Source organism: Trachurus japonicus, chromosome 18, assembly GCF_045865225.1.
Source record: "Trachurus japonicus isolate A0001 chromosome 18, Traja_1.0".
Lineage (NCBI taxonomy): Eukaryota > Metazoa > Chordata > Actinopteri > Carangiformes > Carangidae > Trachurus > Trachurus japonicus.
In genome coordinates this window covers 10,425,380-10,450,928 of record NC_140924.1, presented here as the reverse complement: position 1 = coordinate 10,450,928, position 25,549 = coordinate 10,425,380, and the positions used below count along the sequence as shown (strand labels likewise).

The following is a 25,549-nucleotide window of genomic DNA, read 5'->3' as shown; positions in this document are numbered from 1 at the left end:
AGCACTCTGCCCTCACCCAGTCACATCAAAATATCAATGCTGCATTTTCATAAAAGTGGCCACCACGCTACTGGGTATTAAAAGCCATCACAAATAAATAGGTTTTTAGTCTAGATTGGAAGAGGCCCAGGTCAGAAATAAGACGCATCTCGGCATGGGAGCTTATTTAGGATGGCTTTTAATACCCAGTGGCATGATGACACTTTTATTTTTCAATGTTATTTTATATTGTTCTATTTTATTGCTTGCCTTTTTATTTACTATCTATTGTAAAGCACATTGGTTCACCGGGTTGTTGTAGAGGGCTGTATAAATAAAGTAGGCCTACAATTACATTCTTCCGCCCTTCTCTCATATCCAACACAATTCTTCTAAACACTCTGAAGGTTGGCAGATGGCTGAGTGTGACTCACTCATACTTCTGTATTCCCAGCCCACATGAGCACCAAGAACAATAAGAAAACAAACCGGGACCATGGGCCTCATTTATAAAACTGTGTGTGAATGTGAATGTGAATGTGTATGAATGTTTGGTGGTGGCCGTTTGAAGCACTTTGGCAGCCAAGCCTCCGTCAGTCTGCCCCAGTGCAGCTGTGGCTACACACGTAGCTTACCGCCACCAGTGAGAATGTGTATGAATGAATAACGGTTTCTGTAAAGCGCTTTGGGTGCCTTGAAAAGCACTATATAAATCCAAGCCATTATTATTAAAGGGATAGTTCACTCAAAATTGAAATTTCACTCATTATCTACTCACCCTCATGTCGACTAAGGGCTGGGAGAAGTTTCAGAGTCTCGGCGTAGCAGTGCATGTCCATATAACGGTTGCAAATGGATACCAACTGTCTTCGTAACAAAAAGACACACCAAAAAACATCCAAATACTTGTAATTGTTCTGGAAAAATTGGTGTGTCTTTTTGTTACGAAGACAGTTGGTATCCATTTGCAACCGTTATATGGACATGCACTGCTACGCCGAGACCCCCTGTAACTCAGAGAAGCCACGGAGGACTCTGAAACTTCTCCCAGCCCTTAGTCCACATGAGGCTGAGTAGATAATGAGTGAGATTTCAATTTTGGGTGAACTATCCTTTTAACTGTGCGTAAGATCACTACAGGGAACGTCCCTTTCACAACACAACTTCCTCTGCCTTTGTTAGGATGAGAAACAACGCATGCACACTGTAATTGTAGTAGAGGTGCTGGCGATGGATAAAGTCATGAAAGAAAAGAAGTCTCTTGCGACTGGAGCTGAGTGTGCGTCTTTTCTTTCCTCAGCCTTTAAACTGCTCTGACACTCCAGTTTTTTACATGTGGAAACAGAGATACAAACTTTCAGGTGATCCTCTCAAGTTCTCCAGGACATGGAGTCCAGTGCTAGTGTAACGGAGGGTCTGGGTGCACACACTCACCCATAAAGGACGTGCAAACCTGACTGCCAGCCAAGTATTCAGCAATGTTTTGGCACAACTTTTTGCATCGTTGCCTGGCGTGCTCTGACCTCCGACCTGAGGAGGCTGAAATGGTCTAAATGAGTCTGACTCACCTCCCAGGAGGGGTGAGGAAAAACATAGATATGAATGGTGTCTTTGTTAACAGGAAAATGAACAGTGTAGAGGAGAACAGAGATGGTTGTCACACTTTTTGTCTCAGCTCCCATAACTTGCAAAGTGTTCATGGTAGGGCTCTCAGATTGTGACACAGAGTCTCATTATTTGTCCTTTACAAATAGCAACGCCTTAAACTTCTCAAACTATATCACATAATTCACTATTTGATGTCAAATACAAGGCGTGCCACTGTTACAACCCACCCCACTACCAGGGTAGGTTTTTAACACAACCTGGGGCAAATTGTAACCGTGAGATTAAAAACAAAAAACCGAGACCAAACCCCCCCAAAAAACATGCATCTATTTTACTTCATTGCTCATGTTCCACCACTAAAGCATCTTCCTGTGGTTCAGTATGAACAAAAAGAACTCATCACTCACGGCTAAATGAAGAACAGTGTTGGTGGTGTGGATCCTAACATTAGGAAGCTGTCTTAAAGAACATATTCTGATAATACCAATGAACGGTGTACATGTATGAATGGAAACCTTCAGCAGGAGGACAGAAGCAGCTCATAGTCCATGTAAAACTCCGAGAAAGATGGTGATACTTAATGTCAATTAATAAAACAACAAAGATCAAGCATAGAGTCTGTCCAGCAGTACAAATATTTGGGGACAGTAATGCATTTATTTATTTAAAGGTTGAAAAACCACAACAGACTCCAGGGCATAGTCAGAGTGTGCAGTAAAATAGTTGGTACTCCACTAAAAGACATTTCTTTACTGTACAAAAAGGGCCCTGAATCATTGTTGTGTCACTGTTGTGCTTTTTATTGTTGTTTTTATCATTGTCTTATGCTGCTGGCTGCACTACCCCCCCCCCCCGGACAATATATTTTTTATTTTTTATTTAACCAGGCAAGAAAATTAAGAACAAAATTCTTATTTTCAAGTGCAGCCTGAGGGGGAAGGGGGAGGGGAGTGCTAAAAGTGAAACAAGGTTAATAAATTACACAGAAAAATTCTATACAATACAGTACATACAATATATCAATATAATCAATAAAATACAATACAATACAATGTAATTAATCAATGGGGCATGACAAGAAGCCTGTTAGCAAGTACAGGAGTCGACTGTGGTATGTAGTAAATTTTGTTTGAAGACAGAGAGAGACGTGAGGACAGAGAGTTTAAGGGTGTTTTGTAAGGTGTTCCAGTCAAAGGCTGCAGCAAACCGGAAGGCACTGCGTCCGAAGACGGTGCGGACTTTGGGGATGGAGAGGTTGATGAATGCACTGGACCTTAGATTGCGGGCAGGGTGGGAGAGGTCAAGAGAGGTGCAGAAGAGAAGAGAGGTAGAGAGGTGTAATGCCGAGAATGGTTTTGTAGATGAGCAGAAACCAATGATGGAGCCGTCTGGTGTGAAGGGAAGTCCAGTCTACCAGGTTATAGAGGTCGCAGTGGTGAGTGGTGAATGGAGCCCCAGTGGCAATATAATGCGTCGAACCAGTTTATACGCAGAGGAAATCCTGCAGCCTCTCGTACTATAAATAATCTCATCAGTGACCCTCCCGTAGTGCTGTAATTCTAACCAGGGCCGTCCAATACATAGGCAAAGTGAAGGAAAATAGGTCTACATGAAAATACTGACAGCTGTTGTCATATCATGTAGTCTGAGGTTAGGCAACACATATGCATCATCAAACTTTTAACCATCTTAAACATGGTCCGTTGTCTGATATGCACCATGTGTCACTGATGAAACACACTGCATTATGATATATGGACTCAAGGCAGACTGAAAAAAAAATGCTGAGTTATGTGCAGCTCAGAGAGCCCCTCCTCCCTTTGAGGAATTCCCCTTTCCAGACAAGTAAAAAGCTTTGCCTTGTCTCCCGAGATCCCACTGTCCCTGCTACTTAAGCTCGTGTGCATTAAGGACCGGTGTGCAGTCACATAAGGGATGAGATCACGGGATGTTTCTTTTCTTTCTGTTGGCCTCCGCTTTGATGAGAAACGTTTGCGTCTCTTCAGTTCTTGGTGAGTGTGTTAATATTAATTAGCTGTAATGATGTTATACAAAAAGAGTTGCACTTTCTTTAGTTTATGTAGGCCTATAAAGATGGTCTAACACTGTTGCTGAATGCTGCCCACCTGTTTGAACCGCAACACATTGTAGTTTCTGAACACACTTTTCTGACAATGCTGTTAGCTGATAAGCATTCACCTTTGCTTTAATAACGTGTCCCTATAGGTTGTTGTGGTGTGGTGGCGGTGGGTGTTTTATTTTATAGTAGTTTATCGTCGTAGACCGATTCACCAACTCTACGTTTTATGAGCAGCAGGTCAGAGGAGCCACACTCTTAAAACTAATGTGTTAATATCAACACAAATTGTGTCAATTCTCAACACAATAATGTGTCTATATAGGGACCACACATTTTGTGTTACTTTTAACACAGTGACTGTGTTGAGAGTTTGAACACAAGATTTGTGTTGGACTTTCAAACACAGTGATTGTGTCAAATGTAACACAAAATGTGTGGTCCATATAGACACATTATTGTGTTAAAAATGTTAAATTCTAAATAAACCAAATAGACATAAAAGCAAGCTCACATTTATTTAAACAATCTGAGACATTAGATTGGTCATCAGATTTTTTAAATCTCTCTAACTGTACAATGTCAGTAAATACAGTACGTGTTCCTGTATCACATTTCTAAATAAGTGCAAACGTTTGCCCTTGACCTTAACTGTATGCATTTGGCAAAACATTTTCCTCTTTGTGGTCTTCTTGGTGGACTGCAACTGAAAAAGAGAGAGAAAAAAAGCAAGTTTCACTTCATTGTCATTACAAATTTAACTCCTGGGAAAAATATTCAGAGTTACATTCATTTAAACATGCAATATTTCTGCTTTGTATCAGCAGAGTCTCTGCTTTATGGGAGCAGGGGCGGACTGGCCACCGGGAGTTTTCCCTGTGGGCCGGTGCGTTTATACTCACATTTTTCTACCATCAATGAGCAAGAGGAGTGACTAAATAATGCGAGTGACAAGCATTAATTCTTGGGCCGAACCCAGCCACAAAAAGAAGAAAGAAGAAGCGCGAGGCCCAGCCTGGCCTGACCAAGTCATATTTTCGGCGCGAACCTGCCTCGAACCCGGCTGGATTTGGTTGGGTTCGGCATGCTCACTTAGCCCAAAAGAACAAAAGAACAGGCAGGCAACCCAGTTCAGAGAGCAGAGGAATAATCATAGTTGGCAGCCTCCTATTTGATATCTGACACTACAGCTACCAAGATAGAGATGAGAATAGATAAGAAGTAGAAGAAGACAGTGTGGCCTGAAAAAGGTCCATGAAGCAGAGGAAACAGGCCTTTGAAATGCTGGTCCTTCCTGCTGAACCTGACCAACTGGCAACTACACCTAAATCTACAGACATGACAAACATGAAACTTATAAACAAGATGTTTTTGATTGACTTCTGTACTTTAACCTCTCTGCTCTGTGTTTCCTCTCTCTATCCATCAGCTTGTCCCGGAGACAACGTCACTCTGACCTGTGTTGGTCCCGTGATCGTCCCAATCAAAGCTGTAGAGTGGCTCAAACGTGGCGTCGAGGGGCGGTATGTCTTCTTGTGGTGTCGTGGGGACGATCGGCCTGATGTAGAAAACCAGCATCCGTCTTTTAAAGGCCGAGTGGAGCTGGTGGAGCCTCTGATGGAGAACAACAACGATGCATCTCTGATCATCAAGAACGTGACACTCAACGACTCAGGAGAATACGAGTGTCACGTCTTCAATGGGACAATGGACCGCTCTATCAGATACAGCACCTATGGCACCAGACCCACCAAGACCTTCAGTCTTAATGTCTCAGGTGAGTCTCGGTGCAGCTACTTCCTGGTTGTTGATGTGATGATTGAACCACAGACTCTGTTACAGCTGATCCCTCATCTCTGATCATCTGCTTCTGCTCCACAGATCAAACAGCTGGAGGTGAGGAGGAGGGAGGAGACCTCGGAAACCATGCTGGAGGAAACACAACTGGAAGAGGTGTGACTGGAACAGACCAGGAATTAAACCGATGGCTACTCAGGGTCGTGCTCTTTATGTGGGTGTTGTTGTTGCTGTTTTTAACATTGTGAGAATATTCTAATGGAGCCACGGAGCTAAATTTAAACCAATGTCCTGCTGATGAAGAAAATTAACATGTGGTGTGAAGCAGCCGCGTGAGCTGCTCTGTATTACAGCCATGTATGAACAGATGAGCTTTTTTTTTAAATCAGTATTTTATCAGTATTGTAACACAGATAGAAATGATATTTGTTTTTACTTGCGGCATTCGATAAAATTTGATTTGATTTGATCTGTTGGAAGCAGTGTGTGTGATTTAGTGTTTGCGCGTGGAGTGGCCACAAACAAAATCTTGTTTAGGGTCACCAAAATCCTGAGGCTGAGCTGGACCACAGTTACACCCCAGGGACTTATTATGACCTCAGTCAACACAAAAGTAAGTGTGCACTTACAAGTGTAAACAGTAAATACGTCCTGTGGGAGGAATGCTGTTTCAGTGGTATTTGATTGGTGCATCATTACGTACACACGGCATAGCTACAACGCCTTTGCCTCACCAGCTATGCCAGTCACTGACAGTCCAGCGAAATGAAAAGAAAAAAGCCCGGTAAAACGGACATTAGAAGTTTTTCCAGACAGCTGCGGCCTCTCTCCAGCCACTGGCCTCCATCATGACGCCGGCTGCCTCCCCCCAGATACCGGCCACTGCCCGCGAGTCACCGGCCTCCCTCCAGCCGTGGCCCTCCCAAGGCCCGAACACCTGCTGATGATAATAATGACAATAATAGTAATAATAGAAAGCAATTGGCAATCGCTTTATTTTTATCTTTATTAAAGCAGAAGTAAGTGGTCCGGTAGTTTTCGCTAATGCTGCGTTCCAGGCAGGCTTTTGAAATCGTAAATTACAGCTTCAAGTCACAACTTACGACTTTGTAGCGTTCCAGGCAACCCACTCGTGTTTTTCCGACCTGTTTTACCGGTGAAAGTCACTATAACGGCCACTCGTAACTTCTGACCCGTGAACTCGTACCAGATCGAACTGGTACCACTTCACGGGTCGGAAAAACACGAGTTACGGGCTGCCTTGAACGCACCATAACAGTCCTCGTCCCTACGTCACCACATTCACGGCGTCCCTTGGCTGCACACACAGCCCTGCATGCCGTTCTCTCTCCTCATTGGATAAAAACTGTAGGATACGATAAATGTTTTCTCTTCGGCTCAGAGCAGAGCAGAGGGACTGACAGACCCGTGTTTCAGTCCAAACACTCTATGTAAGTGATTGCTGTCGGAAGATATAACTATTTAAGACTTATATTAACACAAATATATCACTTACTTCTGCTTTAATATTAGTATAAGTATAGAAGTAATAGTACTGCCAGTATTAGTGGTTGTAGTTTGCATTATAATTGATTATAGTAGGGCCCGAAGAAATTTTTTCGCTTAGGGCCCCATTTTGGTCAGGGGCAGCCCTGCCTGCTGCCTCCCTCCTCCAGTCTCATGCCTACATGCAGACAGCGGCCACGGCCTCCCAGACAGCTGCTGCTACACTTTCTTTTTTTCTTTGTTTGTCCCGTAGCTTCCACATTCCTACTGCCCTAGTGCCAAGTGGCCTGCAGCCAAAAGTGAGGAGTTCAACTGAGGACACTCAAACAAACAAATAAAATTTGATTTAATTTGATTTGATCTGTGTGTGTCTGTTACACTAGTGTCAAAAGTAAGTGTGCATTTACAAGTGTAAACAGTAAATACGTCCTGCGGGAGGAATGCTCCCACTTCTTTAGGCTACTGTATATTTATATTACTGTAGAAACCCCCCCGAGCCGAGGAGTTGGACAAGTGCCAAGTGGCTTATAGTCATATGTGAGGAGTTCAACTGAGGACACTGAAGTGAGGTGAGCAGTTCACATGTCAGAATGAAAGCAACCCCCCAGGTCAGGGAGAAGAACTGTGTTGGATATGAGAGAAAAGGGGAAGAAATCTCACCAGAGTCTCTGCCTGTCGCCCCCCCACCCCCCAGCCCCCTCTGCCTCTCTCTCTCTGGCCTTCCACTCACTCAACAAGCTTCAGAAAAGTGCCCATTTGTGTTTGTTTAGCTGCTTGTTAATCAGAGTTATGAACCCCTCCTCTGTCTAACATGCCCTGAAGGAATGATTCCTGCAATCGCTGCACGGTTTCCTCTATGAGTTTTCACACAGTATTTTCCTCTTGTCTCTTGTCTGTGCTCTAGTGCAGACAAGAGAAAAAAAAGAGTGAGCTGTTTTTCCCCAAGAAAGTTGGCAGGAAGATGTTTGTGCTAATGACCCGTCAATCAGATAGAGTTTGACCATATGAAAGTACAGGTGTAAACGGACTCTCAAGACCCATTGAGGACAGATTGTGATCTGTCGGTCAAACCACCCCTGAATGTGTTTAGGAACGCATGCTGTGACCACATTGAACACAGGGTGTCAGTGAGAAAAAGAGAGACGAGAGAAAAAGAGACGAGAGAGGACTGTCTACTACTGACTAAGCAGGCATACACGGTAATTATTCTGAATATTGAAACTTGTGTACCCATGTATAAGAAACTAATCTGTGAAAATAATGTATGTGAAATGTGTTGCTGTTTTGCTACAGTTTTCACGGTGTTCCGTAACTTTGTGGAGAGAATAAAGTGGTGGTGGACGTCAGTAAGAAGCGTGAATCATTTAACCAGGGTAGATACACCCACTCTCTCTCTCTGTCTCTGTCTCTCTCTCACTGGGTTTACATCTGGCAAATGCTCCAGAAAGGAATCCTGGCTGACTCAGTGACTATCCACAAAGTCGCTATTTGCTGGAGAAGCCGTGCCTCCTTCTGCTGGCCAACCACGAGTCCTTTAGAGCCTTGGAGGACTATTCAAAGGCGTGGCATAGCCTGCTAATGCTTCCTTTCCCCTCACGCTGCTCACATCGACGGCAGCCTCCTGAAAGCACAGTCAGCACATCAACACTGCATGTGATGTTGGATACTGACGAACCCCGGGTAAAACAATGACTCATCTATGATGTTACTGGGGTTGTTAAACAAGCGTATCCCTTGGCGGCAACAATATCACATATCCAGGCAGCGTTACAAACCACAAGTGTGTGTGTGTCTGCCTGTCTGTCTGTGTTTCAGTGAACAAGTGTTTCCCTTTTTTAATGTTTTATATTTATAGTTTTAAATGATTTATTTCACGTTTCACTAGTAATTTACCTCTTAAACTTCAAACTAATTCTACAGCAGTCTTGGGCCTTCTTATTTATCTGACCTGCTTAACCTTGTCAAGCCTCTGTGAGCCATTTTGTGTTGCTTTTATGTATGAAAAATGCCAAACAAATAAAATGTGATTTAATTTGATTTGATCTGTGTGTGTCCGTTACACTAGTGTCAAAAGTAAGTGTGCACTTACAAGTGTAAACAGTAAATACGTCCTGCGGGAGGCTACTGTATATTTATATTACTGTAGAAACCCCCCCCGAGCCGAGGAGTTGGACAAGTGCCAAGTGGCCTACAGCCAAAAGTGAGGAGTTCAACTGAGGACACTGAAGTGAGGTGAGCAGTTCACATGTTAGAGTGAAAGCAACCCCCCAGGTCAGGGAGAAGAACTGTGTTGGATATGAGAGAAAAGGGGAAGAAATCTCACCAGAGTCTCTGCCTGTCGCCCCCCCACCCCCCAGCCCCCTCTGCCTCTCTCTCTCTGGCCTTCCACTCACTCAACAAGCTTCAGAAAAGTGCCCATTTGTGTTTGTTTAGCTGCTTGTTAATCAGAGTTATGAACCCCTCCTCTGTCTAACATGCCCTGAAGGAATGATTCCTGCAATCGCTGCACGGTTTCCTACGGAAGCCCTAAAGGGCCAAGTCCGTATAAATTTTTTTATTATCGTTTTCTCGTGATAACGACTTATTATTTCGTTATCTCGAGATAACAAAGTCTGTTTTCTCGTGATAACGAATTAATTTATTTCGTTATCTCGAGAAACAAAGACCGTTTTCTCGTGATAATGAAATAATCATAGAAAGTGTGGTTGACATGGTTGCCAAGCAACATGTTTCCCCGGTGCAATCGCTTCTGCTTACGGGGAAGTAGCAGCTGGTTAGCCGCTGTATGTTCGTAGCAGGGGGCTACTACGTATTAACTGACTCGCCGCTCTGTGTGTGTGTCGCGGTGATAATTTAACCGTGAAAAGTAGCTACAACACACACAACATAACGTTACAGCCGCAGTGTTGTGAGTGAATCATGTCGGGACAACCAGGCTTCATGAATCCGTTTCACAGACCCCGGTGCTTGGGGGTCCATGGCACTGGTTCGACCTCCCATTGGTTCGAGCTCCCATTGGTTCGACAATCGGAGTAATGAGAGTTCGAACTAATGGGAGGTCCTCATTAGTTCGAACTGGACTAGTTATTAGTCAAACTCTCCATTCTTACCGTTCACTATGCATTTATATCATTATTCATATAGGCTCCACCTGTCAATAAGACACAAGTGGAAGAAGAGGTGCAGTTTATTGTGTTGCACCAACGAGGAGCTGTCATTACGCACGACTTTTACGCACTGCTGCGCGCTCATTGGTGTCCGTAATTAAACCTTGACACTCATATCAAATCAAACTTACATTACAGACAGGTGGATTGGGTTCTCTGTCTCTCTCTCCCACTCCGAACAGACAGACGGAAGCAATCAGAAAGGAAACAGAGGCTGCGCATTGATCCTTTTTTCCTTTCTGGGATCAAACGGATCATGTGCATAATTAACTGCAAAACAAGCACTTCATATTAATAACATATAACGCTCATTATGCTTCCAGCCTGTCTAGCCTCTACCTGCTGTTTTTACTAAACTTAACCAACTCCTTTCTTCATTGCCTGAACCTAACCAAAGCGAAATTTACTTTTTTTCTCTCTCTCTCTCTCTCTCTCTCTCAGTCTGCTGCCAGCAGCAGCAGCGGCTGCAGCAGGCTCGCCCCCGTGAAGTGAGCTCAAGCCGGCCAGGTTCAGCCGTGCTCGAGCGGAGGGGGGAGGAGAAAAAAAAGTGTATTTCTTTTACTCTGTACTCTGGGAGGGGGGCTTTGATTATCAGTTTACACATCTTGATCAGCATTTATGATGGTTGTGCGCAATCTGACATGATCTGGCTCTCTGACTGAATATGGTGATATTCTGGGCCGCGCGTGTATGTGTGTGATGTGCGTAGAGAGAGAGAGAGAGAGAGAGAGAGAGAGAGAGAGAGAGAGAGAGAGAGAGAGAGAGAAAGCTGCATGCTCCTATCAATGGAAGAGCTTGTCACAAAGTAGCGATGACAGTTCGAACTAACGGGACCACCCACTGGTTCGACCTCCTATTGGTCTGACTTGTGGTTGATTTTATCGGAGTAACGGGAGGTCGAACCAATGGGAGGTCGGACCAATGGGCAGTTCCCGTGCTGGGGCCGCCGCCGCCGCCGCTGCTCTAGTGGCGGCCGGGCACCGGGGTCTGTGACGCGGATTCATGAAGCCGCTCCACAGACCCCGGTGCCCGGCCGTAGGTGGCTCACACACCCGGGGAAGGACATCCTGGCAGGTCGATGTTTTGGACTGATAGCACGACCGTCCTCAAGTACATCTCTAGCGAAACTAGACGTTTCCACACCTTCGTTGCCAACAGAGTCTCTGTTATTAGAGAAGCTACAGATGTTGGTCAGTGGAAGTATGTGGGCACGAAGATCAATCCTGCAGACGAAGCGTCACGTGGATTGACAGCTGAGGAACTTCTCACAAATGGAAGATGGATTAAAGGCCCAGAATTCCTGTATTTGTTAGAGAGTGAGTGGCCTGTACCTGACTTTGAGCCAGCTGTGATTCCTGCTGATGACCCGGAGGTCAAAAAAGAACCAGCAGTGTATGCCATCGTTAAGCACTCAGAAGATCCCACAGACTGCCTCATTCACTATTTCTCGTCGTGGAGGAAACTTAAAACATCTGTTGCATGGTTCCTTGAGCTTAAAAGAGTTCTTTTGCTTTTGAGCCAAAAGAGAAAGGAGTTTAAGGCTGCTGAGAGTGACAAGGAAACAGAGGCTAAAAATTCTGTGGAGCAGAAACTTCAGAGCTTCAAGACCACACTGCGAGGGAGGATTTTGACCCCAGAAAATTATGATGAGGCAGAAAAGGCAATATTTTGTTTTGTCCAGAAGTACAAGTTTGAGAGTGAAATTGCCTCACTGACACGTGGCTTGGATAACATCTCCAAGGACAGCCCACTGTACAAGCTGGATCCAATACTGGAGGACGGCATTCTCAGAGTTGGAGGTCGCCTGCATAAATTGGCATTACCATCAGAAATCAAGCATCCTGTTATCCTGTCAAAAGATCTGCATGTTTCCCAGATTATTCTACGTCATATCCATCAACAGCTAGGACACGCTGGTAGAAACCACATGTTGCACAGGCTTCGACAGAGATATTGGATCATTAATGCCAATTCTGCTGCAAGAAGGACGATTACAGAATGTACAGTGTGCAGACGGTACAGAGGAAAACTTGGAGAGCAGAAGATGGCAGACTTACCGGAGGAGAGAGTCATGCCAGACAAGGCTCCCTTTACAGATGTTGGAGTGGATTATTTTGGCCCCCTGGAGGTCAAAAGAGGAAGAAGCCTTGTGAAAAGGTATGGAGTGCTGTTCACCTGCCTCACCAGTCGTGCAGTGCACCTGGAGGTGGCACACACACTTGATACACACTCTTGTATTAATGCTGTGCGGAGATTTGTTTGCAGAAGAGGTCCTGTGTCAAGCATGAGGTCCGATAATGGCACAAACTTCATTGGAGCCAACAAGGAGTTGAAGCAAAGTCTTGCTGATTTGAATAATGAGAACATTCAAGGTGCTTTGATTCAAGATGGGATTAAATGGAGCTTCAATACACCAGCAGCCCCACATCAAGGTGGTATTTGGGAACGTCTGATTCGTTCAGTAAAGAGCATGCTTTCTTCTGTTGTCAGACAGCAGGTGTTGGATGACGAGGCCCTGCAGACGCTGTTTTGTGAGGTGGAGGCAATACTGAACGACAGACCCATCACAAAGGTTTCTGACGACCCCAATGACCTTGAGGCCCTGACACCCAATCATATTCTGTTGCTAAAAGGAAAACCTATCTTTCCACCAGGACTCTTTGAGCAGAATGATCTGTACACAAGGAGAAGATGGAGACAAGTACAGTACATTGCAGAACTCTTTTGGAAAAGATGGGTATCTGAGTACTTACTTGTGATGCAGGAAAGACAAAAGTGGACGAGGCCAAGAAGAAACTTCTCTCCAGGAGATATTGTCATCATCGCTGATGCTACAGCTCCCAGAGGATCCTGGATGATGGGCCGAGTTCTGAGTACCAAGTCTGATGCCAAAGGATTGGTTCGTTCTGTGTGCCTTCAAACTAAGACCAGTGTTCTGGAGCGGCCTGTAACGAAGATCTGCCTGCTCCTGGAGGCCACAGTATAGGATCATGGACATTATTCTTTCTTTCTCCCTTACTACTCTGTCCTCTATCTGTTCTTTTTTGTTTACAGCTTTCCAGAAGAAGACAGAAGAATCCCCCCCCCCCTTTGTAGAGTTAGGGAGAGATAAATAGAATAGCTCCTTGTAGAAATTAATGTAATTGTGAGTTTATACTTTTCACAATTAGGGGCCGGAGTGTCGGAGCTATTTGTTACTTTTGTATTATTTAATCACTTATTATTTAGTTATTTTTTGTGGTTTAGTTTTGGGGAATACACCTTTAGTTTGTTTATGATATTTAGTATTGATTACGTTTATTTTGGCACTTAACCATGCTTTTACTTTGAAGGTACTGGGTAGCTGGAGCGCACCGGGTGAGTTTACATATAGGGGTTGGCAGTCACAGGTGAGCTAGGCACCTGGGAGGGCAGATGGTTTTTTACCAGGGCAAGAGAGGCGGCAAAGGCCCATTGTTCTTTGTTTGTTTGTTTGCCGATGGAGAATAAACCTAAGAAACTTCATTTTTTGCCTGGACAATGGACTTTGTTTTATCCTGCGTAAATTCACTCCCTAGGTGTCTCAGTGGCCGTTTGATTTGATTTAGTTTCATTATAGTTTTGATAATTTTGAAGTTTTTTGATTATAGACACCAAGGACAAATAGCCACTACAGTTACTGACAATAAAATGCACCATTACTTGACTCAAGAAGTCCCATCATAAAATAATAATACATCTGTTAAAGTGTACGTTTGACTTTTTTTTCAGTCCATAAACCGACTGGTAGAAAAAAAAATCTTTTTAAATTTATCTGGAACGAACCAACTCCAGAGTTGGGAGGGAGGTTACTGGGATGAGTTCAAGTAATTTGACATATTTCAGCATTTTATATTAAAAAAAGCATCGCGGTTGTTACTTTTATTACAGTATGTAGTAATTCAGTTACTAACTCAGTTACTTCTTGGTAGGGCTGCAGCTAACAATTATTTTCATTATCAATTAATCTGTTGATTATGTAAACGATTAATCGATTAGTTGTTTGGTCAATAAAATGTTTTAAAAAATGTTGAAAAGTATCAATCAGTGTTTCTCAAACCACCAGACGACGTCCTCACATGTCTTGTTTTGTCCACAAACCAAAGAGAGACTCAGTTTATTGTCATAAAGGAACAAAGAAACCAGAAATATTGACATTGAAGAAGCTGAAATCAGAGAATCTGGACTTTTGTTCTTAAGAAACTACTCAAACTGATTATTAGATTATCAAACTAGTTGATAATTAATTTAATAATCGATTATTGTTTGATTAATCAAGTAATTATGCAATTATATAAATTACACCGTTGGTCTGACGTGAGTGTTTGTCTCTGCAGGTCCTGCCGGGCTGTCTGGTCCAGCTCAACCAGGTCCAGGAGTGGCAGCTCCACCGGACCGGACTGCAGAAGATCCCTCACTTCATCTCCAGCTTCCAGAACCTCCTGGTGCTCGATCTGTCCCGCAACGGCGTCTCTGAAATCCCCAAACAGATCGGTCAGTAGCCTACCTCCGACAGGTCAAAGACCGACCCTGTAGCCGGTCTCACCATGTGTCCTCCTGGTTCTGGTTCTGGTCTCAGGGATGTTGACGCGGCTCAGAGAGCTGATGCTGAGCTACAACCGAGTGCAGGTGGTTCCCGAGGAGCTGAGCGGCTGTGAGAGTCTGGAGAGACTGGAGCTGGCCATGAACCGGGAGCTGGACCACCTCCCTGACCAGGTACGGACCAGGGGCCGGATAGGAGTCGACTTATGAGTAAAACAAATTATTGACTGAAAGATGCACTTAAAGGATAGTAGCATTTTTTTTAAAGTGGGGTTGTATGATCTACAAATAGCCCCTAAAAAAATACACAGTTCCATTGTTCGTTATAATATAATTTTTTCCAGCCCTTCAAAGTGCAGGAAAAACACAGTTTTTATTTGGACCTAACCAACTGCTGATCGGGGGGCGCTAACCCTGGGCGGAGGGATACGTGAATTGGTTAGGTCCAAATAAAAACTGTGTTTTTCCTGCACTTTGAAGGGCTGGGAAAAATGCAGAGAGTCTTCTACTGCAATTAAAGTACTTAGGGGCTATTTGTAGATCATACAACCCCACTTTAAAAAAAATGCTACTATCCCTTTAAAAGGTAGTTATCAAGTGTCTTAGTCACACCTTTAGTGAACTGAATCTTAAATGCCGGTGTCAGAGCCGAGTTACCATAGTACTATGTGCTGTAAACTGAATTTCCAAGTCGTCCGAGTCTTAGAGAATTTTAGTGTTGAGAATTTGTGGAATTTAGTCCAACTCTCAAACTTAAGAACTAAAGCTTTTTATCAACTTTCTCAAGTCTAAGAATCACTCCTACTCCCCCAGATATTTAAAGGGACAATTCAACATTTTGGCAAATTGGCCCATTGCCATAATCCCTATAGTCATAGCAGTAGGTTCGTTACCTTTAATTGTCGGTGCAAGCTATTTTTAGAACGGCGGAGCAGAGCCGTGAGCTGCTCAGAGCTACGCTACGGAGGCTCATTATGGGATTTCTTGGTTTCCCTCATCAAACTCATCAAATACACAATCCAACAACTCCACAACGCTCTGGTGGACAAGTTGTGAGCTGCACATTCACCACGCTATGAGATAATAACACAACGTTACCAGACAGAGTTGTTTTAGAGGGAAATACAGAGACTGTTGATGAAAAACTGTCCCTGAAGGCAACGTGCATCAGCGGTTTTGCATGAATTTACCTCCGTCCAATCAGGAATCACAAAAACCACGCCCCCATTGCTCGACTCCAGCGTGTGCTTCATTGCAGCTGGAGACTGTTGTATGTATTGCACCACAAGCAGAGCGATTGATATAACAGAGGGGCTACAGCAGGCTGCCGCTATCATGTTCTTCTATGGGACAGACAGCACTGAGCTTGCTTTTGAATGGTACAGTCGCGGACAGCAAAGCTGCTTTAAAGGGCGTAGGTTTGACCCAGGCCTGTTTAGATGGTGGTATACGAAATGACCACAATTTTACTGATTTTAATTCATACGGGAAGCAAGTTGTTGCTAAAACTGGACACTTTTAGTTATGGCCACGGGGCAAACACACCGAGGCTCTGTCCTCTGGCTTCTGCAAGACACAAGTCTCATCTATTGGTGTGTTAATCCACGTTTCGATAGGTCATATAGTTTTTGATCAGTCACTGTTCAATGACCATGATCAAATTTGGAGAAGTGTTGAGATTATAATGGGTGTGTATTGCACGGAATGTTCGTGCCAGAGTGGGTGACATCATCGGTTAGAGTGGGAGAAGTTGTCTGAAATTGTTTAAAATTTTCTCTTTGCACGCTGCTCCCGGCCACAAATTACCCTCTACAGACATGATTTTTTACACAGTTGTAGACGAACTTGTTCTGTCTTTAACAATGTGCTCAACAAAGCAGAGAGACTTACAGAATTTAAACTGTGGGTCTCTCATTGCGGCCAGGTCTCTTCCTGCCGCCCATTGACTCAAATACAAAGAGAAGCAGAACGGACCCCTGTTTTAAACTCGCAAGTGTTTCTAAAATATTTACTGTAGAAACACCAAATCGTATCCAAGTGTTCAGGAAGTCCTTACGACGACCACGATCTGCTGCTTTTTCTAATAGAAGCTACTGTTCAGTCAGAATAAGCCCAAATGTGAGACCAGCGCAGAGGCAGAAAATCACCCTTTTTCTCTACATTTCGTATGTTTGTGTCACTGAAAACGTCTGACCCAGATAAAAAAGTTCTTGGTTTGAAAGTCTGTCCCAACTGAATTTTTAGCTGAATATCCCTTTAACAGTAGATCAGACCTGATATGTCTCAGATAATCATTAATCAGTTGTCATTGATCAGGTTTCCACAAAGCGATGGTGAAGACGATGACGGCCGCTCTGATGATCCCTCACTTCGGCTACTGTGACGAGGTCGACCTGAGCCGCCTGGTGGCGCTGCGGGCGGAGCTCCGGCCCCTCGCCGAGGGCCGGGGGGTCAAACTCAGCTTCATGCCCTTCTTCATCAAGGTAGGAGGAGAAGAGAGGAGGGTCTGAGAGGAGGGGCGAGGGGGCGGGGCTTGGCGGGGGCAACCTTGATGCTGATTGGTCACGTGATGTTTGGCGCTGACGTTGATGCTGTGCTCTCATTGGCTCAGGCTGCCTCTCTGGGACTCCTGCACTTCCCCATCCTGAACTCCTCATTGGACCAGAGCTGCCAGAACATCACCTACAAGGTACGACCCGGACTGGACACTTTCTACATTGTAGATTCAAACTTTTTCTTTAAGACCCAGTTGTTTCAATCTGTTGTTTTGCCATCCAGGATCACGTAATCCATCTTTACCTTTACCCCAGTTGTTCAGAGCAGATACAAGCTTCTCTAGATGACCAAATCCAGATAATGAGTGTTTTAAATGTGTAAACAACAGGTAGAACAGCAGCATGGAGACACTCAGAGTGGATTTATTTGAAAATGGGATGTTTGTGTTGTTTTCTCTGCTGTTTGTTGTTTCTTCAATGTCGTTTAAACAGCCAGACCTCATCTGACAACTAGTGTTGTCACGATACCAACATGTTGGTACCGGTATCGGTACCAAAATGTTTTTCAATACTTTTCGATACTTTTTGGTACTTTTCCAAATAAAAAGAGAACACAGAAAATGTCATTATTGGCTTTATTTTAATAGAAAATCTTAGAACTATAATATATGTATCAGTAAATAATCAGTAAATCAATAAACAATCACTGCTGCAGGATTAAAATTGAAATTTCCATCAATATTAATCTGAACTCTTCCTAAATTAAAACATTAGTGGTCTGTTTAAAAATCAAGGGTTAGGGTCAACTTCTTTGCATTATTTGAGGTATGAAAACACTGCATCTTTTTTTGTTATTTTGACCAGTTGTAATTTTTGGGAGAAATTGTTATCAGTAGTTTATAGAATGAAACACAAACGTTCATGTTACTCAAACACACACACCTATTGTTTCCCATATGTAGACAATGTGTGGCGCAGCGCCACAGAATCAAGACCAAGACACAAATTGATTGAACGCAATATCGTTCCGTTAATTCATCTCCGCATAGCACTCTTTCGCTGTGTTCACACACAACACACACACACACAGAGAGAGAGAAGCGAGCATGCATGCCAGTGGTGTGCGGTAAAAATTAAACTTACCAACCAGCAGTGTTTCCTATTAATTAACGAGTCTGTGGCGGCCCTTCTCTCACATGCGCGCTGGTGCACACACACACACACACACAAACACGGTCAAAGTTTCCTGATCCGACTAAAAAGTTCTGATCAACACAAACTGAGGGTTTGATCCAGATTAAAACCAAGACTGGATCACATGATCTGGTTTTAGTTTTTGCAATAACCCGTTTTCAAGGTTTTATCCGATCAAACTGGGCACTTTTCGTTAGGGCCACGGGGCAAAGACAGCGAGGCTCTGTCCTCTGACTTCTGCAAGACACAACTCTCATTTATTGGTGTATTAATTCACGTTTTTCGATAGGTATTATAGTTTTTGATCAATCACTGTTTAATGACCATGATCATATTTGGAGAAGTGTTGAGATTATAATGGGTGTGTATTGCGCAGAATGTTCAGGCTAGCGTGGGTGACATCATTTTTCTCTTTCCACGCTGCTTACAGCCACAAATTACACTCTACACACATGATTTTTTCCACATTTGTAGACAAACGTGTCCTCTCTCTAACAATGTGTTCATCGAAGCAGAGAGACTTACAAAATTTAAACTGTGAGCCTCTCATTGCGACCAGGTCTCTTCCTGCCGCCCATTGACTCTAATACAAAGAGAAGCAGGAGGGACCCCTGTTTATAACTTGCAAGTGTTTCCAAAATATTTACTGTAGAAACACCAAAATCATACCAAAGTGTTCAGGAAATCCTTACGACGACCACGGTCTGCTTCTTTTTCTGATAGGAGCTACCATTTGGTCAGAATAAGCCCAAATGTGAGACCAGCGCAGAGGCAGAAAATAACCCTTTTTCTCTACATTTCGTATGTTTGTGTCACTGAAAACATCTGGCCCAGATAAAAAAGTTCTTGGTTTGAAAGTCTGTCCCAACTGAATTTGTAGCTGAATATCCCTTTAACAGCAGATCAGACCTGTTATGTGTCAGATAATCATTAATCAGTTGTCATTGATCAGGTTTCCCAGAATCCGATCAGATCACTGGGTCTGGATCAGTCTGACCCGGTTACTTGACATCATTTATATCTAATCACCTTGGTGTGTCTCTTTGCCCTCAGGCGTCTCACAACATCGGGCTGGCGATGGACACGAGTCAGGGTCTGCTGGTGCCCAACGTGAAGAACGTGCAGCTGCTCAGCGTGTTCGACATCGCCCAGGAGCTGAACCGGCTGCAGACGCTCGGCGCCGTGGGGCAGCTGGGAACGTCGGAGCTGACGGGGGGAACGTTCACCCTGTCCAACATCGGATCCGTGAGTCCAGACGCCGCCGCTCTGAGGACGGAGACGGACTCTAGACCCGCTCTAACCACAACCTGTTTCCTCTGTGTGTGTGTTGTAGATCGGAGGGACGTACGCCAAACCAGTCATCCTCCCTCCTGAGGTCGCCATCGGAGCGCTGGGGAAAATGCAGGTGAGTTCCAGACTTTCCCATGGCCCATGAACACACCACAGAGGTCAAAGTACTTAGATAAGCCAAGCCCCGCCCCCTTCCTGTGTGTGTGTGCAGGGTATATAATAAAAAAAGAAAGAAAGGTAATTAGAGTTTAAAGGGATAGTTCAACATTTTGTCAAATTGGCCCATTGCCATAATCCAGAGCAGAGCTGTGAGCTGCTCAGAGCTACGCTACGGAGGCTCATTATGGGATTTCTTGGTTTCCCTCATCAAACTCATCAAATACACAATCCAACAACTCCACAACGCTCTGGCGGACAAGTTGTGAGCTGCACATTCACCACGCTATGAGATAATAACACAACGTTACCACACAGAGTTGTTTTAGAGGGAAATTCATGCAAAACCGCTGATGCACGTTGCCTTCAGGGACAGTTTTTCATCAACAGTCTCTGTATTTCCCTCTAAAACAACTCTGTGTGGTAACGTTGTGTTATTATCTCATAGCGTGGTGAATGTGCAGCTCACAACTTGTCCGCCAGAGCGTTGTGGAGTTGTTGGATTGTGTATTTGATGAGTTTGATGAGGGAAACCAAGAAATCCCATAATGAGCCTCCGTAGCGTAGCTCTGAGCAGCTCACGGCTCTGCTCCGCCGTTCTAAAAATAGCTTGCACCGACAACTAAAGGTAACGAACCTACTGCTACGACTATAGGGATTATGGCGATGGGCCAATTTGACAAAATGTTGAACTATAATGTATATAGCGGGAAAAAAAATCTTCATTTGTTTTGAAAACTTGGGGCCGAATGCTAATTCCAACGCTGTGTGTGTGTGTGTGTGTGTGTGTGTGTGTGTGTGTGTGTGTGTGTGTGTGTGTGTGTGTGTGTGTGTGTGTGCTCTCAGGTGCTGCCCCGGTTCGGCGCCGGCGGTCAGGTGGTCCCGGCTCACATCATGGCGGTCAGCTGGTCGGCGGATCACCGCATCATCGACGGCGCCACCATGTGCCGCTTCTCCAACCTGTGGCGGGAATACCTGGAGAACCCGGCCAGCATGGTGCTGGACCTCAAGTGACCGGACCCGACCGGATGGAACCGGATGGAACCGGATGGAACCGGACCGCCAACACTAACACACCTTCACCTCTCCCCCTTCACCGCCACCGCCACCGCCACCGCCGCCGCTGCTGCTGCTGCCTTCATCATCATCATCATCATCTTCTTCTCTTTCTTCTTCTTTTCTCTCATTTCCTTGTTGCCTTTGAGCGAGTTGCGGCGGCGGCGCGATGCGGCGGGGGAGGGGCCAGCCTGTCAATCATGTCGTTTCCATGACAACCACTCATTCACTCACCCACCCACCCCCTTACTCTCTCACTCACTCACTCTCTCTCTCTCTCTCGGTTGGAGGTTTAGAGGTTTTTGTAGTTTTTGGTCCAAGTTGAACCAGGGTTCAGCTCTTCAGGTGCTGGTGGTCTGGGTCTGGATTCTCTTTGCTGGGGGGTCGGGGGGGGTGTGTGTGTGTGTGTGTGTGTGTGTGTGTGTGTGTGTGTGTGTGTGTCATCAATAATTCATCAGTTCATTGATCAGTTTGGACTCTGTTATCCTGGACCGGACCAGTTTTGTTGTTTTTTTTCTATTTGGAAAATTAATCCTAATAATAATAATTTTAATCGGTGAAACTTTTAATTTGAAAATCACAGGAAGTGAGACTGAACCAGTGTGTGTGTGTGTGTGTGTGTGTGTGAGAGAGATCCAGAACCAGAGTCTGGGGGGGAGGGGGGGGGCAGAACTGGGTCCCGAGACCCGAGACCCGGGTTCACCAGAGTCCAGTTCCATCAGTTCGATCCAGATCAGATGAACCCGTCTGGGATCTGGTCCAGTTTAAAGTGGTTTTCTGAGTCCTGAACCAGGACCAACCGCTCTGTGAAAGGTCCACAAAGTCTCCGCTGATCATCAGGACCAGAACTTCACATGGTTCTGGTTCTGGTCCCGGTCCTGGTCCTGGTCCCGGTCCGATCTGGTCCTGACTGACTGAACTGTGTGTAAATGAACCAGAACTGGTTCTGGTTCTGGACCCGTCTGACTGTTACTGTTCCTCCAGCTCCTGAGGGGAAGACCTGGTCCTGGTCCTGGTCCTGGTTCTGGTTCTGGTCCTGGTCCTGGTTCTGGTCCTGGTTCTGTAGCTGCTAAGTGCCCCCCCCCCTCTCTCCCCTCTCCCCTCCCCCCACCAGCTGCTCCCTGACCTGGTTCTGGCTCTGGTCCTGGTCCTGGTCCCGGTCCTGGTCCCGGTCCCGGTCCCGACGTCTTCCTCTGGGCTGCTGGGTAACGATGGTGTCGTAGTTTTTTTTTTTTTTTTGATACTGACCTTTATTTTGTCTATTTTGTTTTGTTTTGTTTTGTTTCATGTGTTGAAATGTTTGTTGTTTGTTGTTTGTTGTTTGTTGACGCTGTCGTGGTTTTGTGTTGGGATGTGGATCTGGATCAGGACTCTTGGACCTGGTTCTGGTCCTGGTTCTGGTTCTGGTCCGACTCATAAACTGTGAAGTGTCTGAACCCTGGTCAAACGAGAAAAAAGAAAAAAAAAGAAAAAAAAAAAAACTCAATAAAGTTGAAGTGAACCAAGTCTGAGTCGTTTGTGGTGAGTTCAGGTTCCTCAGAGAACGTGGGAGAAGTCACTTTCTGGTCCTGGACCCAGTTGTTAAAGGGTTAAAAACTGATCGGATTTTGGATCATTGATCAGATCAAATCTTGAAAATGGATCAAACCTTCATCAGTTTGTGTCGTTCAGAGCTTTTTAGTCGGATCAGGAAAACGTTGATCCAGAACATCAGGATTATTCTGATCCCAGCAGTTTGGTGGATTCAGGAACAAAATGGGATTTAAATTAAATGTTATCTGGTCAAATAAACAACATTTATAATGTAGAATATATAAAGTTTTGATTATTTCACAATTAAAGAACTTTTTCCCAACAATTAGCAAATTTAATGAGATTTGAAGTTTAAATTTGAAACACATGGGGAAATGTTCCCAATGTATTTGACTGATGTACTGTATATTTGCATTTTTAAAATCTATTTAAACAGCCAGACCAGATGAGATCATTTCTGGCTGTTTAAAAAACACTGAAGAAACAAAAAACCAATCCAACAAAGTATAAATGAAACAGTAATCTCTTTCAATGAAAGAAACATTTTTTTAATTGCTTTATATATATATACGGTATATATATATAATTATATACAGAACAATACAATTCTCTTTCTCTTTCTTGTTTTTGTTTTGTAGTTTTATTGAGATTTTTGGGGATTATTCTGTTATATGTATTTTAGTGATTATGTATGTAGTTGGTATATTTGTGTTTAATTTTTGTATGTTGTTATTTATTTGAGTCTGATGTAAAGGATTTATATCCTGTATCAGATGTTTTTCATTAAAATTAAATTAAATTTCATTAAATACATTTTTTGCCAGGGGTAATAGTTACAGGGTATCCGCGGGGTCTTAAAAAGTCAAAAATTTGAAAATCTAAATTTTAGGCCTTAAAATGTCTTAAATTTGTTGAATTATTGTGTTCAAGTCTTAAATAATTTTAGACAGGTCTTAAATGTTCTTATGCCCACCATGGGCGAGCATTTCACTCGCATTTGCCCCTAAAAAAAAATACATGTGTGAACCGGGAAAATCACAAAAACAGAAAGAGCACAACCTGCGATTGGTCAAAAACTACAAATCCCACAATTCTCTGGCCTCAACAATAACAGTAGTTAGTGTAAGTAAGGGAGAGTGGAGCTGTCGGTGAAAAGAGGAAACAACACCACGTCTGGTCCTGTTCTATGTTGTCCGTTCACACCGTCACCGTTTATTCGTTACGTCCGCGGTGTAAAAGGCCGTGACGCAAAGACGCGATTAGGCGCGAGACGCGATTAGGCGCGAGACGCGGTATACGCGACTTTTTTTTTTGCGACGCAATACACGCGATTCTTTTATGGCGACGGGACCCTCGCGTCTTCGTCTTTTTCTTCGCGCGAGCTTTGACGCGCGACCAAACGCGAGATACGCGAGATACGCGATTTGACGCTCGTTTTGACTCGTGTAAAAAAAAAAATCATTTTCACTACAACATTTTTTATTTTTATTTTTTCAAAGGAGGTTAAATCGAAAGCAACTGGACTTAGTTATTTGTCTGAAGACGTTTCACCTTCATCCAAGAGGCTTCATCAGTTCTACGCATCTGACCAGGCTGGGACTGGTCCAACTGGTCTGGAGACTCAGTGTAGCTACTGTAAGTCCAGTTGCTGAGACTTTAGAGTCAAAGAGGAGCAGTGCGTCTGCGTCGCTGTGTCGGACTGTTTGGATTTAATGAAGAAGCTGCACGGTGTCCTCCCGTATTTTACCTGGGTCGCTACCGGAGCTTGATAAATGGAGAGAAAAAACAAACGCCAGGCGCACGTCGCGGTGGAACCGAGAACAGCTGAGTTTTCCTCCTCCAGCTGATCTGTGATCTGTGATCTGTGGTGAAGACGTACAGAGACCTGCCACTGTGTCACGGTGCATTAATATAAACTCTGTCCTCAGACTGTCCTGACTGTCCCTGAACACCACACAGAGACAACATGGAGCTGTGTGAGGTTGAGTTTTATTTATCATGATAATTAATACATACTTAGTAACAAGCCTGTAAGTTCAACACATCAGTATGCTACTGTGATTTAACTAGCCTAGTTAAATAAAAAGATGTAGTTTAATACCATAATATCTAGGGCTGACCAAAGGCCAATGTCTTTACTTCATGTGTCAAATATTTATTACTTGTTGCTACGACTCATTTTAGCTTCTTTCACCAAACTCCCATGATGCACTGAGCTCCTACATCCCATCCTTCTTCTGTAGGGCTGCTGTGTGTGGACCAGATGCTGCCGTCACCATGACAACGTCCCAACGTGCAGGAGGACACGCGGTCAGAAACTCCAGAGGTCAGAGAGAAGGTGGGAGGTCCTCCGCTCTGATTGGCTGAGAGACCCCGACTCATCTCCCTCCCTGGACCCAGGACCGGGACCAGTCATGTGACTCTGAGTGGAGGGGGGGTAAGAGGGTAAGAGGGTAAGAGGTGGGGGTAAGAGGGTAAGAGGGTAAGAGGTGGGGGTATCTGTCGGTCACGTGACCTGGAGACTCTGACTAAAATTAACCAGCAGCTGATCTGATCTGAGGTCAAATTTCTCAGCAGCATGGACGACGACTGTTGCCGCTGCGCTGAGACAAGGTGAGAGCTGCTACACTGAGACTGTACTACTACAATAATACTGCAATACAATACTGCTACACTGTAATAATACTACCTCACTGTTATACTGGAGTACCACAGTACTGCAATACTACAGAGCTATAGTAATACAACACTAACTACAACATGACACCAGTGTTCACCGACTACAACACTAACACTGTGGTACTGTGTGATACTACTACAACACTGTACAGCTGTACTCTGATAATACAACACCGTAATACTTTGAATACTACAATAACACAGTGGTGCTATGATAATACTACTGTAATTATACTGTAGTTCTACAACACTGTTAGATTACAGTACCACAACACTGTAACACAACAGTCCATTACATTGCTACTACACAACAATGACACTACATTGTTATATTACTGCACTGTAATACTACAGCACTAATGAAAATACAACTAACAAGATACACTCAGACTAAATGTACTTTTTTCATTCTGTGTAACTGACAACGTGAAGATAAATGGGGAAAAAAATCA

General features: G+C 44.1%; 1 protein-coding gene across 1 annotated transcript; it reads left to right on the top strand.

Annotated features, from left to right (window-relative positions):
* The first annotated feature begins 17,012 nt into the window (after positions 1-17,012).
* On the top strand, positions 17,013-21,947 carry LOC146968712 (lipoamide acyltransferase component of branched-chain alpha-keto acid dehydrogenase complex, mitochondrial-like). Its single transcript, XM_085806423.1, has 5 exons — positions 17,013-17,177; positions 17,306-17,383; positions 19,437-19,628; positions 19,717-19,788; positions 20,676-21,947. Exons 1-5 carry the CDS (start codon positions 17,025-17,027, stop codon positions 20,841-20,843), a joined length of 663 nt encoding a protein of 220 aa, XP_085662549.1. The 5' UTR covers positions 17,013-17,024; the 3' UTR covers positions 20,844-21,947.
* The last annotated feature ends 3,602 nt before the right edge of the window (positions 21,948-25,549 follow it).

Excerpts from the sequence above, each read along its gene's own strand:
- LOC146968712 (XM_085806423.1), top strand. The coding sequence starts at position 17,025 with ATGGTGAAGACGATGACGGCCGCTCTGATGATCCCTCACTTCGGCTAC. Across the intron at positions 17,178-17,305 it reads TCATGCCCTTCTTCATCAAG|GCTGCCTCTCTGGGACTCCT; the intron begins GTAGGAGGAGAA and ends TCATTGGCTCAG. Across the intron at positions 17,384-19,436 it reads GCCAGAACATCACCTACAAG|GCGTCTCACAACATCGGGCT; the intron begins GTACGACCCGGA and ends CTTTGCCCTCAG.